The 19,192-nt window shown below is 47.3% G+C and overlaps 2 protein-coding genes across 18 annotated transcripts in view; one reads left to right on the top strand and one right to left on the bottom strand.

Moving 5' to 3' along the window:
- The window catches only part of GPHN (gephyrin), a 243,729-nt gene that overhangs the window by 45,300 nt on the left and 179,237 nt on the right, over positions 1 to 19,192 (top strand). The gene's annotated exons all lie outside the window — the stretch shown is intronic.
- LOC148116448 (uncharacterized) lies at positions 9,654 to 11,284 on the bottom strand. The gene is made up of 2 exons (XM_087876399.1): positions 9,989 to 11,284; positions 9,654 to 9,812 (listed from the first exon to the last, which is right to left on the bottom strand). The coding sequence occupies exon 1, from the start codon at positions 11,167 to 11,169 to the stop codon at positions 10,036 to 10,038; it is 1,134 nt and encodes a 377-aa protein (XP_087732525.1). The 5' UTR covers positions 11,170 to 11,284; the 3' UTR covers positions 9,654 to 9,812; positions 9,989 to 10,035.

Here is a 19,192-nt window from a genome sequence, read left to right as displayed (position 1 = left end):
AGACTGGTCATCGAACTGACTCTGGAGAGGGGATTTCTCCACTCGACTTGGACAGGAGTGCTCAGGTGCCTTCCGCAGCAGTGACCCATCAGGCTATGACGGGGTCTGCCTCTCAGTTGCCCGCTGGCCGAACCGTTCCTGCGGCAACCTTTACCCCCACTGCCGCGGGTCTCCGTCAAGTGGAGGGTTCACATTCTAACCTGGCCCTCGACGTTCAATCCATTGTGGCGGCTATGATCTTCAGCCTCCTTGCGACAGGCGCTCTGCCCCCTACTCCTACTCTGGTCTCACAACCACCTCCTCAGCCCCAAGCCGTAACCACTTCAGGTCGCTACCAGGACTACGACTGCTATCAGGAGTCAGTCCATAGTGAGGACTCCAATTGGGATGACGAGGATCATAGGAAGTCTGAATTTTCTGAAGACGAGGGCCTTTTACCGGACAGACCTCCGCTTACCAGGCTTTTCCGTCCATCCCTGTTTAAATCTCTACTCCATAAGGCCAAGGTCTCCACTAACTTGGCAGTTCCTCCTGACCCATAGACTGTCTCGACGTCTTCTCTTCCTTCTGACGGTCTATTCAATGTTCGGACAGCAGCACAGGACTTCATCCCTTGTCCTCAACTGTTCTCGGAGGTCATCCAGAGGCCATGGGGCCTTCCGGGCTCCTTACCAGCTCCAAATGGCCTGATAAGAAGTTATACTGTTCCACTCCCAACCTCCAGGAGATGTTACAGTTGCCCTCTGTAGATGCACCCATGGCCCAGTTAACAGCATCTTCGGTTCTCACTAATGATGTCGCTGACGGTTTGCGGACGGAGAACAGAAAGGCGGAGGTCCTTCTGCGCAAGAACCATCAAGCCGCCTCCTGGGCAATCAGAGCGGCCACCTCGGCTTCTTTTTTCAACCGTGCCGCCCTCATCTGGCTTCGCCAGTTGCAGGACCACCTGCCTCCGGACGATAAACGGTTGCATCAAGACATTAACAAGTTGGTGGCAGCCGGGGAATACTCCGCCAATGCGTCCTTGGACGCAGCTAAGTTCGCCTCCAGGTCCCTCACTGCCACTGTTGCCTCCCGCTGCCTTCTGTGGTTACATCAGTGGAGGGCAGACACCAAATCAAAGTGGCAGCTGGCTTCTGTCCCGTTTAAAGGGACAAATCTGTTTGGAGATGCGCTTATTCCCATCCTAGTTGAGGATAAGTGATGCCGTCTTTGTATAGACGGGGGGACCGAAATTATTCCCTGTATCCTCAGCAGCCGCCCTTTCGGGCTGATTCCGAACCCAGCAGGTCCTATCAGTACCGTTCTTCCAACCAAGGGTTCTACAGTCCGTCTGACAGATCCAACTTTCGGGACAGAGGCCACCAACAACCTTCTTACAAGAAGCCCTTCCTAGGAACGGGCAACCGTCCCTTCCGGAGAGGGAAGTGACTATCCCCACTCAGCTCCCATTGACGGTCGACTTCATCTTTTCAGGGACCAATGGGAGTTGACCACTACGGACGCCTGGGTCCTGCAGACCGTGCATCTCGGACTTATCTTGGACTTCCGCTCGAACCCTCCACCCAGGTTTGTCCAGTGCCCCGTTTCAAAAAATCCAGAAAAGAGGAGATTGATGGAGGTGGAAATCCAGCATCTCCTGGACATTCAAGCCATAGAGCTGGTTCCTATAGAACACCAGGGGACCGGCTTCTATTCCATCTTTTTCCTGGTAACCAAGAGTTCCAGGGGGTGGAGGGGGATACTGGATTTAAAAGAGCCCAACAAGTTTATAAATTACCACCAGTTCAAGATGCAAACTCTACGGTCAATATTGGATTGCATTCGACCGGGAGACCTGATGACTACTATAGACGTGAAGGAGGCCTACTTGCACATTCCCATCCGTGCAGTACACCATCGTTTCCTTCAATTCACCTATGCCAATCAGCATTTCCAGTACTGGGCCATGACGTTCGGCCTTTCATCGGCTCCCCGGACATTTACGAAGATGTTAGCTGCCGTGGCTGCCTCCCTCCGGCAGATCCCCGTACAACTCTACTGCTACCTGGACGACATCCTCATTCTGTCATCGGCACCCGGCCAGGCTCTGCAGGATCACGAAGCAGTGACCACCTCCCTGCAGTTACATGGTTTCACACTGAACCTCGACAAGCGTCATTTCCACCCGACCACCCGAATCTTACACCTGGGGGCGGTCTTGGACTCACAGCGGGGCATGGTGTTCCTATCCGAGGACCGTCAACTCAGCATCCGCACCTTGGTGTCTCAGGTATTATAGCTCCCACAGGTACCGCTGCTTCTTCTGTCAACTCTGCTGGGAAAAATGATATCCTGTATCTCTATCATTCCATGGGCGAGATTCCACTCCCGGCCGCTGCAATGGTACCTCCTGCCCTTTCAGAAAACACGTCGCAGCAACTCCAGCTCCCGAGTTCGGTTACTGACAGAAGTGCGCCGTTCCCTACACTGGTGGACCTCGCCGTCCATGCTCAACGGATGCCTATTCCAGGACCCGCCATGAGTGACAGTCACCACAGGTGCGAGTCTGATGGGGTGGGGCACCCATCTTCAGTCCCACGTTGCATAGGGCTGCTGGTCTCCAGCGGAATTAGCCAACGACATCAACTGGCTCGAGCTTCGTGCGACCAAGCTCGCCCTTATTCGTTTCCAACCCCTTGTGGAGGGTCAACATGTCCGGATACTCACGGACAATGTGACAGCGAAGGTGCATGTGAATCACAAGGGAGGAATGCGGTCCGCGCCCCTGATGGAAGAGGTAACCAGACTTCTTGTCTGGGCGGAGCAGCACACTTGGTCATTGACGGCGGAGCATATCTCCTGGACTGACAACCTTCAAGCAGACTGGCTCAGCAGACAACAAATCGATCACGCGGAATGGCGCCTCCATCTGTCCCTCTTCCGCGAACTGTCAGCCAGGTTCAGTCACCCCATCCTTGACCTGTGTGCGCGTCTGAACAACGCCCAACTTCTGAGATTCTTCTCCCGGTTCCAGTGTCCCATGGCAGAAGGCGTCAACACTCTTCACTGTCCCTGGCCTCAGGGTCTGCTTTATGCCTTCCCTCCCTTCTCGCTCCTGCCGAGAGAGATCTGGAAGATCCTTCTGGAAAAGGCGGACGTCCTCCTTGTCGCTCCACACTGGCCGCGCAGATCATGGTTCGTGGACCTGGTGAGCCTCTCGGTTGCCCCTCAGGATTTCTCTCAGCCAGAGGGTCATACTGCATCCAGAGCCCCAATGGCTGCAGTTGACCGTCTGGCACTTGAGAGGATCCGCCTGACTAAGGACAACCTTTCAGGGGGGGTTATCTCTATCATCCAGGCCTCCAGGCGGCCTTCTACGACAAGGATATACAATGCTACCTGGCGTTCCTTCTGTTCCTGGTGCGCATCCAAGCACTCCGATCCGACTACATCCTCTGCATCCGATGTGTTGGAGTTCCTGCACGCTGGCTTCGATAAGGGCCTCGCTCCAAGCACACTCCGCAGACACATGGCAATCCTGGACACAGTTCTCTCCGACGGCTATGGCAGCTCCCTCTCTCGCAACCCGCGGATTCGGTCTTTCCTGAGGGGTGCTTCTAATCTTCGCCCTCCCAGGGTTCACTGTTACCCTACCTGGGAGCTTCCATTTGTGCTCCAGGCCCTTACCTCCTCTCCCTTCGAACCCTTGGGATCCATCGGGCTACGCCTTCTCACCCTCAAAGTCATCTTCCTGGTTGCAATAACATCCGCGCGATGGATTTAGGAGTTAGCTGCCCTGTCGGTGGGAGACTGTTTGTGCATATTCCATTCTAATAGGGTCGTTCTTCGGATGGATCCCTCCTTTCTGCCGAAAGTCACCTCGCTATTCCATCGTGCGCAGGAACTGGTCCTCCCAGATTTCTGCCCTAATCCGAGATATCCGTTAGAAGGCCAGTGGCATACCTTAGACATTCGGAGGGCCCTCCGTCAGTACATCAAACAAACCGCACCCTTCTGTCGCTCCGAAGCCCTATTTGTCTCATTTCTTCTGGTGTCACTGGGCAAGAAAGTTTCCTCTACCACCATAGGAAGATGGCTGAAGGCCTGCATTTGTAAGGCTTACACCCTGAAAGGCAAGCTCCTACCGAGAAAGGTCCTACCACACTCTACTAGAAGTGCATCTACTACCACTGCGTGGGCGATTCAAGCCTCAGTTTCTGAAATATGCAGAGCAGCCATGTGGACAACCTTGTCTTCATTCATCAGGCACTATAAAATTGACTCCTTTGCTGCGGCTGACGCTTCCTTTGGTCGCCGGGTCTTGCAATCTGTTACTGCCTTGCTGACTACCCCGGACCTGTCTGATGTCCCCCCCCCCATGGAACTTGCTTGGGTATATCCCACCCTTTGGATTCTCCAAGCAGCGCGCTGGAGAACGGACATTGCTTACCTGAACGTCCCTTCTTGGCGCGCTGCTGGAGAATCCAACCCACCCTGCTCACTCTGTCTTCAGGTCCGGTTGGCTCCGGTTACTGACTTGCCATTTGGACTCCTCATTCTATCTTCGTGAACAAAATTGACATCAGCCGAGCAGAGGAGGTGGAACTAGGACAAAATTTAAAGGAACATACACTCAATCTCTGACAAACACACAGTGAATACACACACTTTGGATTCTCCAGCAGCGCGCCGAGAAGGGACGTTCAGGTAAGCAGCGTCCGTTTCCCAAGACTTAAAAAATGTTTTAGGCCTCTTGGATTATACTGTCTACAGTAATAATTCCTGCCTATTTTCCTAAAAGTCATCATCCTGATACTCTACAGCATTTGGTGTTACATCCCTGTCCTGTGGAACAGTACATCCCTTGAAATCTAGATGGGCCTTATCCTGTTGCCCTTTCTTAAGAAGTTAAAGACTGGGTGTTCTCATAGACTTTTGGGTTCCAAAGTTAAGTGAGCTTTGTTGGCAGGTGGTTTAGTTATTATTTCAGTAATTTTAGTGGGTGGAGGGTGGCATCAGGTACTGTATTTTTCAGACTATAAGACACACTTTTTGTCTCCCAAAGGGGGGCGAAATATCTGTGCATCTTATAGACCGAATATTGCCAAAGCCCCGCCCACCCACCAGCCATTTTTTTGCCTCCACATACCCTGTTTTTGGGCCTTTTTTCAGCCTTTTTCAGCCTTTTTTGACCCATTTTTGAGACTTTTTTCGGCTTGTTTTCAAGGCTTTTTTGGCCCATTTTGGGGTTTTCTTCAGCCAGTTTTCTGGCTTGTTTTGGCCTGTTTTGAGGCTTTTTTCAGCCCATTTTTCTGGGGAAAACAGGCCGAAAAAAGCCTCAAAAACGGGCTGAAAAAAGCCTCAAAAATGGCTCCCAAAAGCCTCAAAAACGGCCCCAAAAAAGCCTCAAAAATGCAAAAAAAAAAAAGCCCCGAAAACTTTTTGTTGTTGTTTTCCTCTTCTAAATTTAGGTGTGTCTTATATTCAGGTACAACTTATAGTCCAAAAAATATGGTATTGTTGGAAGTAAAATGCCCTTTAATATTTTAATGGCTGTTGCCAGTCCCCTATAGGGTCATGTAGGGGTCATAGCTGGCTCTACAAGCAAAAGGGGAAATGCAAATCCTAGTCTGAGCTAATCTTGTCAATTTTGGCTTGCCTAATTGTGTTGCTTATTTGGAGTCTCTTTGCTTATGAATAGATTGGCCCAGTCTTTCTGAATGGATACAAAATCTCCATTCCTTTTCAAGCTTCTGCTTTAGGCTGTTTTCCTATGACAAGAAAACTGGGGCTGCTTTCTGCCTTTGTTAAAATTTTTTCACCTGTTCTCCTTTATGGGAAATATTCTATCCTGCCTGTTTTTAATATTAAATAAATAACATTTTAATGGGGGGGGGCTTCCTACAGTATAATAGGGGTTTGTCCTTTGTTTTATAAATTGTGTACACTGTCTAGAGTCACCTCAGTGAGATGGGCAGCTATATAACATTTAAATAAATAAATATCAGAATAATATGTATAGTTTTAAGTTTATTTTAATACTGCCTTAATAACTAGTTAAAAATGCCACATCCTGTTGTTTTACAATTTGAAAATATACTACTGTATGTTAGGAGAAACACTTAACTATGCTATGAAAATTCTACAAATTTAGGTTTCCTTATTTAAAAACTGATCAACATCAGATATGGTGAAAAAGAAAACATCCACTTTTACACTACGCTATTCTGGAGAGATATTGTATATATTAAAGTAAATATTATATCTATTAGATGCATATATTTTCATTTGATATTTCCATTAATGTTAATTTTTCTATATATAAAAAACAGAAAATAAAAAAAAACAGCATTTAACTCTTTTCACCATGTTCCTAACTCAGAAGGCAATGCCACTAATGCTTTAGAAATTATTTCTTTATATTTCTTACACACACACACACACACACACACACACACACACACACACACACACACCTATATCTGTCTATTTGGTACTTTGTAACCATCAATTGGGCAAAAATCCTACATCATAGGATGAAACTTTGTCAAGAAAGATACCTCAAATGAGCTATCTTATGAAATGCCGGGGCCCATAATTCCCAAGGCAATGAAATTTGGGGATTTTTTTATTTTTATTTTTTGCTGCTACAGCACAATTTTTATTTTATTTATTTATTTATTTATTTTGCTGCTGTTTGGCATCGCCACCAAGCTGCCGCAGTCAGCCACAGTCACATGATCCTCATTTTCAACATTCCCTGACAGCTTCCCACAAAGCAATGGGGTACCCAAAAGGAATTGATATGATTGTTGACACTGCTATGCTCCTTGGCACCCTTCCCACTCTTTGCTTGCGGGAAGTTTGCAGGAGAAAGCTCACTCTTTTACCAGAGAATATCATGGGCAAAAGTTTTTAAAAGAATGGATTGGGGTTGTGGGGGAGAGAGATTTGTCTGCACTATGTTTGAAAATCTCCGATTTCCCAACAGTCACATTGGTGATATCTTGTTTGCTCATATAAATATACAAAAACATGTTTTTTTTCTCTTATAAAATCCTTTCTATTCCAAGTTCTTTGCTTAATAGGTTTGTTTTTCATTTAACAGCCCATTTCAAATCTCTTAAAGTCCTTTTCTTTTTGCTAATTTTAAAGATGTTTTCTGATAAGCGTTAGGGAGAATTAATGCTTTGTTTGTTTTACAATGAACAAATTGTAAAAGGCTACCTTGCTTAAAAATTGCTCCATTGAAGAGATGCTTATGCTTACAAATAAGAGTTGTCGTAGGGTAGGGTACATGGATAAAATGTGCCTTGTAAATTTAGAGACAAGCCTCTGGGCCTCTACCAGCCTCTTTCAATTTCAAGTCATGCATATTTATTTTTATATCTGTCTTGACAGTTGGTGTCCGAGTGCCTTTAGTGTTGTTGGAAGGAAACCTCAGGTTTAATCTTGCTCTTTAGTCAGTGGAGTAAGAAAGTTTATTGAAGCTAATAAAAATATAGTACTGCTTTGGGGATTAATGTGAATTCAGTATATTGTTGTGGTGGAGAATATTTTATTTTATTTTTATTTTTATTTTATTTTGAATTTGTATACCGCCCTTCTCCCTGAGGACTCAGGGCGGTGAACAGCCAAGTAAAAACATCAAGTACAAATATTAAAATACAGTTAAAATATACATATATAAATTTGGCCCCATTAATTAAAAACAATAAACAAAACACTTAAAAACACTTTAAAAATTAGTCCAGCCCGGCTTGCTGGAAAAGGAAGGTTTTAAGGGCACGGCGGAAGGCATTGAGGTCTTGGATTCTCCTTATCTCTGGAGGCAATTGATTCCAGAGGGTAGGTGCCCCCACAGAGAAGGCCCTCCCCCTGGGGGTCACCAGCCTGCACTGTTTGGCTGATGGCACCCCGAGGAGGCCCTCTCTGTGGGAGCGCATGGGTCGATGGGAGATCGTCGGTGGCAGCAGGCGGTCTCGAAGATAGCTAGGCCCTATGCCATGGAGCGCTTTAAAGGTGATAACCAACACCTTGAAGCGCACCCGGAAGACCACTGGGAGCCAGTGCAGCTCGCGCATATATATATGCATATATTAGGTGGCAATCAGAAATTGTTTGTCAATGTGCCTAACTTCCAATACTTTGCACTATTTCCAAGAGGGGAATATGCTTACTGACATGGTGGTATGTTGAAATATTTTGGTCAAAAGTTTTGCAAATTCCTGGACAACATTCAAACTATCAGAGACTATTACTGATTTATTGATTTTGTTACAATGACTGGTGAAGTTATAAAACATTAACTTCTATGCATCTATTTTCAGAGTACATTCATTGGATGCTTATTAATTGAATACTAAAGTTTCTTAACAAGATGGTACCTGAAATTAACTTGAAAGTTTGGAGTTTGCTTGTATGTTTGTTAATTTGCTTGCTTGCTTGCTTGTTTGTTTGTTTGTCTTTGCTCATTTGTTCTGCTGCCTTGGGGGTCAGAATGATTCTTAGTCAGGTGGAGGCCTTTAGGGCAGGATGGGTGGATGCTTACAAATCTACGGGTGTTTCACAGTGATTCTCTTCCTTCATGGTTGGCTCCATTGGTGTTAACAGGAGGAGAGAGGTTCTGCCCCCAATCCTTTATTTGTAGAGTGACTCAAAGCTTGGTAATCTTCTTCTGTTTAACAACTACATGAACCCACTGAATGAAATCATCTGTCAGTTTTGGAGTCTATTATCAGTTTTGTTCATGAGAAACAGGGTACAAACAAAAACTGCAGGGAAGTCCCAGCTAAATTAGAATTCCTCCTGTAGACAAAGGACCTCTGTTCTGGAAGAAGACCTGAGTTCTAGTCCATTAAAAATCACATTTGTATTTTGCTGAGATTTGGATGATATTTTATTAATATCCATATGAATGATACATATTATATATCACAGATATATTTCCTCTTGGACAATCCTTTAAAGTTTTTCTTTTTTAATATGCTCCACATAGGGTATTTTCTCCCTTGTCTCAACTCTTGTTCTAACCATTAGGATGAGAATTGGTAGATATATCAGCCACCTTTACAAAAATCAGTTGTCTCTGTAGCATAAACTTGTATAACATGTACTGCTAAAGCTCATTGTACTAATTGTAAAAAATAAAAAAGTTTGTCTTTTTTGTGACCAATTTTCAGTTACGTCCCAAAAAGCTGCAAAATTTCTATCAAGAGTTATGGTTTAAATATGGCATTTGGTGCCTCCATACATTATTGTTTCAGGTTTGCCACCCTCTTTTTCTGCATTTATGTGTGCATTCATTTGTTTGTTCTCTGGTATTTGATGTATTTTTCATGACTGGTCTTGGACCATAAACAAATAGATTGACAGAATTGAAGACATAGGAGAAGAAATCGCTCTAAAATATTTTGCTTGCCAAGTTGAGTGAAGTTTCAAGAGATGGATGAAATAACTTTATAGTACTTCATTGAATGCTATGCTACTGGGTCATCCCGAAGGAGCACTTATTTTGAAATGGTATCTCCAATTGAAAAAGTACTCTCTTCAGGATTGAAGTAAGAGGGAGAATTTATTATCTACAGGTATTCTTCAGGTTACAATGGCAATCGGGGTTGGAATTTCCATTGCTAAATAATGTCATAAAAAGGGCGTTGGTCCTACCTGATACGCCCGTTCTCTCCCGCGGGAGGGAACGGCAGGCAGCGCGGGTAAACTCAGTCAGTAGACCAATCAGGACCGGGTCTGCAATGACGTTTAGCCCCGCCCTTCCTGCTGCTCTCTTCAGTTTATCGGCGAGGTAATCACTGCAGACTGTTGCGTGTCTCCTGCTGATAGAAAGGAAAGGTGAGTACGACCCACCCCACCCCGACACCCGAAGGCGCAGCCCCAATAGGGAGGGGGCTGCCTGCCGTTCCCTCCCGCGGGAGAGAACGGGCGTATCAGGTAGGACCAACGCCCTTTCTCCTCCCTGGTTGGGAACGGCAGGCAGCGCGGGACATACCAAAGCTTGATGTCCAACGGGAGGGCAGTACTCGGGCGAGCCGCAGATCAGGAAACATGGACCCGTTGGAGGACCCGTCTGCCGAACGCCGCATCAGCTGACGCGTAGGCATCCAGACGGTAGTGTCTAATAAAAGGTGTCGGGGTAGACCAAGTCGCCGCTTTGCAGACTTCTTCCAAGGACGCTTGAGTAGCCCAAGCCGCGGAGGTGGCTGCACTCCTGGTGGAATGTGCAGTCACCCTGTTGGGGACCGCAAGCGACTGTGACTCATAAGAGAAGGCAATTGTGGCCCGGATCCATCGGCCCAAGGTCGGAGCAGACACCTTGATCCCCATCGTGGTAGGTTGGAACGAGACGAATAAAGCCTCGGTTTTGCGAAAGGAGGCAGAACGAGAAAGGTATATCCGCAAAGCCCTACGGACGTCGAGCTTGTGCCACTGTTCCTCGAGCCGGTGAGACGGGCGAGGGCAAAAATTGGGCAAGGCGACCTCCTGTGATCGATGGTATACAGAATTCACTTTGGGAAGGAACGTGGGGTCCAAACGGAGGACCACCTTGTCGTGATGGAAAACACATAAGTCTTGTCGGATCGACAAGGCGGCCAGTTCGGAAATGCGACGAGCGGATGTAATCGCCACCAAAAACGAAACTTTAAAGGAGAGAAATTTCAGGGAAGTCGTCCGGAGAGGTTCGAAGGGCGATTGAGTGAGAGAGGACAAGACCTTTGAGAGATCCCAGGTAGGGAAACGGTGAATGACCGGGGGGCTCAAGTTGGAAGCGCCCCGCAGAAATTGGCGGATCAGAGGATCCTTGGTAACAGTTGTCAGAGAAGCACATGCGGAGATGGAAGCCAAGGCCGCTACCTGCCGCCTCAGGGTAGAAGGGGCAAGGCCAGAGTCGAAGCCTTCCTGGAGAAAACCGATGACGTGCTCAACCGAGGGCGAAGTCGGACAAACCTGGCGGGCCGAGCACCATGATGAAAAGGAGCGCCAGGTAGACTCGTAGATACGAGCTGTGGAGGGGCGCCGCGCCGCCTGGATGGTTTTGATGGCGGCAGGGGGGATGTTGGCCCTCGTCAAGAATCCCCGCTCAGTCTCCAGGCGGTTAACTGTAGCCATTGGGGCTCTGGGTGGACCAGAGCCCCCTGCAGAAGGCAAATTCGCTCGTCCGGTATTCGCCATGGACTGGCCGTGGACAGGGAGACCAGGTCCGAAAACCAGGGCCGGCGAGGCCAATGAGGAGCTATGAGGATCAGCTCCGACTTCTCCTGTAGGAGTTTCCTGAGGACCCGTGCGATGAGAGGTAGGGGGGGGAAGGCATAAAGAAGCACCCCCCGGGGCCAGGGAGAGCGAAGGGCATCCACCGCCTCTGCTCCTGGTGACGGGAATCTGGAAAGGAAACGAGGGACCTGATGGTTGGAGTGGGAAGCGAACAAGTCAACCTCGGGAAGGCCAAAGCGGTGAGAAAGGTCCAGAAAGAGGTCAGGGTGAAGCTGCCATTCAGAATGGTCCACCCAATTGCGGCTAAGAGAATCAGCCTGAACGTTAGATTTGCCAGAAATGTGAGAAGCCGTCAGAGAGGCCAAGTGAGTCTCGGCCCAGAGGCCGAGTTGTAAGGATTCGTGAAAGAGGGATCTAGAGCGGGTGCCACCCTGCCTGTTAACGTGGGCCTTGGCGGAAACATTATCGGTTAACACAAGAACGTGCTTGCCCTGAAGAAGGGGAAGGAAATGACGTAAGGCGAGGAAAATCGCCCGTAATTCCAGAAAATTAATAGAGGAGTCCTTTTCCGCTTCGGTCCAAAGGCCCTGAACCATATGGGAATCTAAGTGCGCCCCCCAGCCGGAAAGGCTCGCATCAGTCGTAAGAATAGACCGATGAGGTTCTCGAAACAGGGTGCCATTGGCAATAGCCGAAGAAGACCACCATTTTAGAGAGTCCAAAACCTTCGAAGGAAGGGAGACTTTGCGCAACGAGGAAACAGATAGAGAACGCTGAAAGGGAAGAAGGAACCATTGGAGGCGCCTGCTATGTAAGCGGGACCAGGGGACGATGTCGAAGGAGGACACCATTTTCCCCAGAAGACGGGAGAGAGCAAGAACAGACATGGGCCGGCCGTCCAGACATTGAGAAGCCAGGTCAGATAAGCTGACCTGACGCGCCGGGGAAAGAAACACCATGGATGACACCGTGTCGATGACAGCCCCTAAATGCTGGAGACGGGTCGAAGGCGTTAGAGAACTCTTGGCCCAATTGATTAGGAAACCATGAGCTTGAAATAAACGGATAGAAGTAGAGACATCCTGCTGAGCCCCGGGAAGGGAGGAGGAAAGGATGAGAATGTCATCCAAGTAAAATAAAATACGAATGGGAAGGGACCGAATATGAGCGACAAGGGCCGCCATCAATTTAGTGAAGACTCTGGGCGCAGAGGAAAGGCCGAAAGGGAGAGCCCTATATTGATAGTGAGAGCCCCTAAAGTAAAAACGGAGAAATTTACGGTGGGGTGGAAAAATGGGGACATGCAAATAGGCCTCGGTCAGGTCGACCGAGGCAAGGAAATCACCTTCACGAATGCACTCCAAGATGGTGTGAAGGGAGTGCATTTTGAACCGGCGGTATTTTATGAACCGGTTCAAAGATTTCAGGTCCAGTATGGCCCGCCAGCCCCCCGAGGATTTGGGGACAAGAAAGAGGCGAGAGTAAAAACCGGACCTGCGTTCTGATGGAGGAACGGGCTCGATGGCTTTAATTTTAAGAAGGTGAGCAACAGCAGCCTCCATACGGGCACGGGAAGGAGGATCGCGAGAGAGAGAACAGGGGACGAAAACCCGAGGAGGAGGTGAACTAAACTCCAAACGAAGACCCTCCCGAACAGTAGAACAAACCCAAAGATCAGAGGTAGTGGCGTCCCAGGAACTGGAAAAAAAGGAAAGACGGCCCCCTACCAAGTAGTCTGGAATTCCTTTAACGAGATTTGCGGAAGGGGCGGCCTCTGCCGCCGCGGGGAAACCGTCTCGGGGGGAATCTGGGATGGGATCTGACCTGAAAGTCCTGGTTCTGCATCCCTCTGGAGGGGAAGCTGCGCGAGGAGCGGTTGTAGGAGGTGCCGCTGTCAGATGGACGAAAGGACTGGGCCCGATAATAAGGCTGTTGACGAAAATCCGATCTACGGGAAACAACTGGAAAAATTTTCTTGTGATCCCTGGTTTCCACCAAAATAGGGTCGAGGGCGGAGCCAAAGAGGGACCTACCCTCGTAAGGAGAAGCTGCCAGACGCCATTTACTCCTGGCATCAGCCTGCCAATGGCGGAGCCAGAGGAGCCTCCTGGAGGAGACGGAAGACCCCATGGCCTTGGCTGAAAAGCGAGCCGTGTTGAGGGTGGCGTCAGCCGAAAATTCCATTGCGGCCAGAATTTTATTAATGTCTTGGTGGGAGCGTGTGTCAGAGGCCGGGAGGCGGTCCTGCAGCTGCTTCAACCACAAAATGGATGCCCTGTTGAAGAATGATGCCGCCGAAGCGGTTCTTACCGCCCATGCAGAAGCTTGATGATTTTTGATCAGAGTCCGCTCGGCACGTTTATCCTCAGGACGCAATGACTCCTCAGGGGGGCCAGCAAGATGGGAAGAGGAGGCTAAGGCCACAACAGGAGCATCCACAACCGGCACCTGCAACAAGTCAGAAAAGTCAGTAGGAATAGCATAGAGCTTTTTGTCCTGAGAATTGGGCAAGGGGCCAGTGCCCGGAGAGGCCCATTGTCTCTTTACCACATCCGTGAATAATTTCGGTGCAGGCAAGGTATCCACTCTGCTAGGTTGTTCTGAAAAGAGAGAAGCAGATGGGTCATCAGAGGAGGAAGCCGCTCCCTGGGAAGTGGGAGCAGGCAACATTTTGGTGACAGATAGGGCCTTAAAGAGCAAGGAGCGGAATAGGTGGGGTTTGAAAAGGCCAACGAAAGCTGGTTGATCGGGCTCCAGACCCTCATCATCAGACCATTCTTGGTCCAGGGCAAGGTCCTCAGCGGACAGAGAGGCCTGGCTAGCAGAAGCTGGAGAGCAAGGTCTGTCCAGGTGGGGAGAAGCTGCTCCCCTGTGGGAAAAACCACTGACTTGACTGGCGTAGTCTGCCACCTCCGATTCCGCACGCTGGTTGAGGCCCTCAGAGATCCCCTGGCGTATAGCTGATGATATAAGAGAAGCCAGGGCAGGAGAAATAGAAGAAGGCAAGGAGTCCAAGGTAGCAGGGAGGGGAGGTGGTGGAAGGACAGAAGATGGGGGGGGAGGGGGGGGGAGGGGGGGCTGGCAGACAGAAGAAACAGCAGGTAATGGAGCTTGAATGGTGGATTCATGAGAGAGACCCTCCTGGGGTAGGGTGGCAAACAGAATGGCCGCTGCACTGGAAGAGGGAGAAGCCCCCATTTCAAGGCGATCCGGTGAAAGGGAAGATCTGTGCGTGGCCTGGGGTTGAACATGAATAAGGGCAGCCTGGGAATTAGCATCCAGAGTAGAGGCCTGAGGGGTTTGAACAACAATCTCCTTGGCGGCCTGCAGCTGCGCTTTCTGAACGGCCCGTTCCAACGCTCTGTGCCTACGCTGTTCATCCTTCTTAAGCTGAGATGATTTATGGGGCTTTTTATGGCTCTTCTGAAGCCCTGAAGTGCCCTCCCCAGGATCGCTGTTATGGCGCTTCCTTGAATTATTAGGGACAGTCCCACGGCCAGCTCTGGATGAACGGGAGTCCGCCATCTTGCAATTCAAGTTTTGGCGCGAAGGAGAAAATGGAGGGAAGGCCCCAGTACTCACTGCGCACCACACACGACAAATCTGCGAAAATTCGAAGCGCCAGGAGGCTCGCCAAAAGCTGCTAAGCAAAGGCTTGATAAATAGCAGCGAAAACGTCAGCAAGGGCGAGAGGGGGCGAGCGCGTTGCAGGACAGGGCTCCGGAGCGAACTCGTGGGCCCAGCCTGATAAGGAGCCAGCCGGCAACCTGATTGACGCTAGGAGCCGTCCAGGGAACAGGAGGAGATTCCAAGCCGAAAGGCCTCTCGATCGCCCAGATAGCTCTTAAAAGAGCTGTTTGTTTGTTTTACTCTTTTTTTTTTTTTTTTTTGTGAAGAACAGCAGGAGACTAAACCGTCCAGGTCGACCGAGTCGATAAACTGAAGAGAGCAGCAGGAAGGGCGGGGCTAAACGTCATTGCAGACCCGGTCCTGATTGGTCTACTGACTGAGTTTACCCGCGCTGCCTGCCGTTCCCAACCAGGGAGGAGAATGTGATGTCATAGGACTGTATCAATTAGTGATGGCATTCCCGGCTGCCATTGTTAAGCGAGAACCACAGGTCCTTAAGCAAGTCCTCACATGACCATGACTTGCAACTTCCTGATGGCTTCCAACAAGCAAATCAACGGGGAAATTGACAAGAAGTTGCAAATCCCGGACCCAACAAACATTTATTAGATGATTCACAAGCTGGCTGGCAGGCAGGTGACTTCCACAGAGTGCAGGTGGGCAGGATGTATGTGCTGCAGTGCAGCTGCAGCCGGTGGAGAGTGTAGGTGCTATGGCCTGGGCCCACACTCGCTCTGCCTCCTGTGGGCTCCTTGAGAGAAAAAGTGGTGGAAGGAGGAACAACTTACTGGAATGACATGCAACCTCCTGACTGCTTCTGCATTGATTTTGCTTGTGTGAAACCAGCAGGAAAGATAACAAATTATGATTATAGCAAGACTGATACCACTTCATAGTGTTTTACAGCCCTCTCTAAGCAGTTTACAGAGTCAGCATGTTGACCCCAACAATCTGGGTCCCCATTTTACCAACCACGGAAGGATGGAAGGCTGAGTCGACCTTGAGCCATTCAGAATCAAACTACTGAAGTGAGCAATGAGTTACCCTGCAGTACTGCATTCTAACCACTGCACCACACTGGCTCTGTGTGTCCGCAGCATACCTCGACCATTGAAAATGCAAGCCAGTTGCCAAGCACTCATTTTTTTTAGAGTTTTAGATAATGCAATTTCCTGTTCTGTTTAGCTATTCATTATTAGAATGCACTTTTTCCAGTAGCAAGCAACTTCTGTGTGAGCATCCATGAAAAAAATAAGATTTTATGAGTCAAATTATTTTTTCATATTAAAAATGGATAATAAAATTTAATGTTTTGCAATTTTGGGTGTTTAATCACTAGTTATATGTAGAATTGTCTCCTAGAGTTCAGTAGTAGTAGGTTACTGAAACCACCTGTATAGAGAGGAACAAATTGCCACAAATTTTTAAACAATCAGCAAGCATTGTTGAACATACAAGCAATAAATCCTTGAGTTTACAAATTAATGATGCGGAAGAAAACTGTTAGATGTGCATGAGGCTTTATGCATGGGGATTTTAATCATTTTACTCATTTAAAATAGCAAATGGCATATAATACATTCACAGAAGCATATAGTGTACAGACAACTTTTGCAATTGAATGTGAACTCATTAAAATGAAGTATATCAAGTGAAATTCATTAAAATGAAGTATATCAAACATTTACTATTTTAATATTACCTGTATTAAGTGCCATTTATATATTCATTTCAAAGCTCTTTGTTATTTAATCCAAAATGAATTTGAAAAGATAATTACAGTGAGTTTGCTTTTGAGCAAGCATCTCTAAATTTATTAGCTTACAAACTAAATTTTATTAATTTGATTTGCACAATCATTTCTGCTCTATTTAATATAATTCAGTTTCTTTTCATTGAAATAATCTTTCTCCAGTGTGATAGTGGGAGGGTCTAAGAATGGGTTCAATGATGTCCTTTCTGCCCAGAGATTGAGAGATAAATTGAAGCCATGCCCAGGTGCCTTTTTCTCTGGCTCAGTTTTCAACTCAGTCTTGCTGAAGAGAGACATTTTGGACAGTCTGGAAAACATCAGTGAAACCATTCTTGGACTTCTTCTAGGGAACAGGTTTCTTCCATACATTTTAGGCTATTGGAGGTTTGAGGAAGCAGCAGGAGCTCTCACCCTGTGTTCCCACTGCCAGAGTTTAGCTCCATGTAACCGGTCGTGCTGGCTGATCCAGTTCTTCTGGCAATGCTGCCAGCCTGAAAAGCCTTGGGCTGGGATCAGTGGGAACGTGCTGGCACAGCCGCTGACCCATGGGAGTGCTGGGATCATGCTATTGTTGCCCCTGCGGCTTTTGGAGCCGTGTGAGCCGCTTTAAAATATTTCAAGCTGCTTTGCGTTGCTGCGCCAGTTTCGGGGCCGGTCTTTGACAGCGCTGCTTGAGATGGCATTTTTTAGACTTTTGGTTTGCCGTGGTGTGTGCGCTGGAACAAGCATCTCTAAATTTATTAGTTTACACACTAAATTTTATTAATCTGATTTGCACAATCATTTCTGCTCTATCTAATATAATTCAGTTTCTTTTCATTGAAATAATCTTTTTGGTGCTCGGGTCTCACCTGTGTTTCCAAGTAGCTATAACATACAGAGCATTCACACTATGAGAAAATATCTCAGCAGATAGGCTAAATCAGGTGAGGGTAGCTGACAGGACTTCAGCTCTTGGTAAATTAAGGGATTTGTCTATCCCAATATGAAAACCCTGACCCTGGGAGATTGAGCCAAGGAGACTGATCTACAATCCAACGAGCAAGAAAGCAGGCCCAGCAGGTGTTGTGGAGAACTAAGAACATGACAAACATTTAGATGTCATGATCATCCAATGCAGCAGGAGAGGTCATCATCCACAATGGTTGTCCATGCCACTGGATTAAGTTCTTTTCTGCCAAGAGAGTGGGACTTCTCCTGTGCAGTGGCTGACTTAAAACACCATCATATAAAGATTTATGTTGTGCAATTCATCTTCATGTACAATCCATCTGCATATCTGCAGTTCACCTCAGTTCCAAACCTAATTTATTGAGTCCTGCAGCAGTGGTGTGTGTGTGTGTGTGTGTGTGTGTGCAACAAGTGCAGCTGACCACTGGTACTTGTAGTCACAAACTTGCACATGGGTGGCTTTTGGACCATTGGCTGTTCATCTTCATACCTGGGGCAGCAGAGATATCCAACAGCATCCAGGGTAATTGGGCAGCCCTTTTCAGGATAGCGCTGTCTATCCTCACATGAAGAAAGGGTTAGAAGAGGTTCCCTAAACATTGCCTGCCCCACAATATCTGGCCAGCTAATTGTGGCCAGATTATCTCCTTATCAGTCAAGAATCAAGAAAAACAAATCAAGCCTTCTCTGTGGGAGCTCCTGCCCTCTGGAATGAATTGCCCCCGGATATTAGTAACATCTCTGACCTCCGGGTTTTTCGCTGTGCCCTCAAGACCCTACTGTTCTGACATGCAGGGCTGTCAAATTGAATGATTTTAAATTGGGTTTTAATTTTGGGTTTTAAAATTCAGCCAAAACTATTTAATGATTTTAATTAATTTTAACTAGGATATTGTATATTTGTATATTTGTATTTTAATTCTGACTGTACACCGCCCTGAGTCCTTGGGGAGAATGGGCGGTATATTATTATTATTATTATTATTATTATTATTATTATTATTATTATTATTATTATTATGCAAAACTTATCATTGGAGCCTGAAATGCCTGCATGTTGCTGGATCAAGAGAAGGTATCAAAGCCTGAAAGATAAACAGCAGTATCAGCAGACTGCAAGACCTGGGCCGAGTCCAAAGTTGTTAAGATGTACTTAATGAAAAATTCTCCAGCAATTTACTGCTTGTAGGAACTTGTTTTGAAAAATAGACACAGTTTAAAGATGTTATCACAGTGTGTGTGACAGCTGTACAATACTCCAAATGAAAACCTGGACTGATCAAGACTGGTTTGATGAAAACCAAGACCATCTCAGCAGCCCTCAGTTCAAGGACAAGGCCTATGCAGACTGGCAGAATGATCCATCACCTATCTCAAAGAAAGTTTAAGTTTAAACACCTGCAATTTCACCTTGCAGGTGGAACTGTAAGAAATGAAGGACAAGTGGTGGCAGAGAAAAACTTAGTAGGTATAACATGCATGTTAGCAATTCTTCAGCACTATAAAAGCAATTTATGGTCCTTTTAAATCAGAATGCTCCCCCTTTGTTGTCCTCTGATGGGTTGAGCCTGATCAAAGTCCAGGAAGGATTGAAAAACCGCCGAGCTGAACATTTTTCCAACCTATTCAATAGCCTGTCTACATTTGACC

This window comes from Pantherophis guttatus, chromosome 1 (genome assembly GCF_059756535.1).
Source record: "Pantherophis guttatus breed Tessera chromosome 1, ASM5975653v1, whole genome shotgun sequence".
NCBI classification, from domain to species: domain Eukaryota; kingdom Metazoa; phylum Chordata; class Lepidosauria; order Squamata; family Colubridae; genus Pantherophis; species Pantherophis guttatus.
Note: the sequence above shows the minus strand (reverse complement) of the source record. Positions and strands in the feature narration are given on the sequence as shown.

Excerpts from the sequence above, each read along its gene's own strand:
- LOC148116448 (XM_087876399.1), bottom strand. The coding sequence starts at position 11,169 with ATGGCGAATACCGGACGAGCGAATTTGCCTTCTGCAGGGGGCTCTGGT.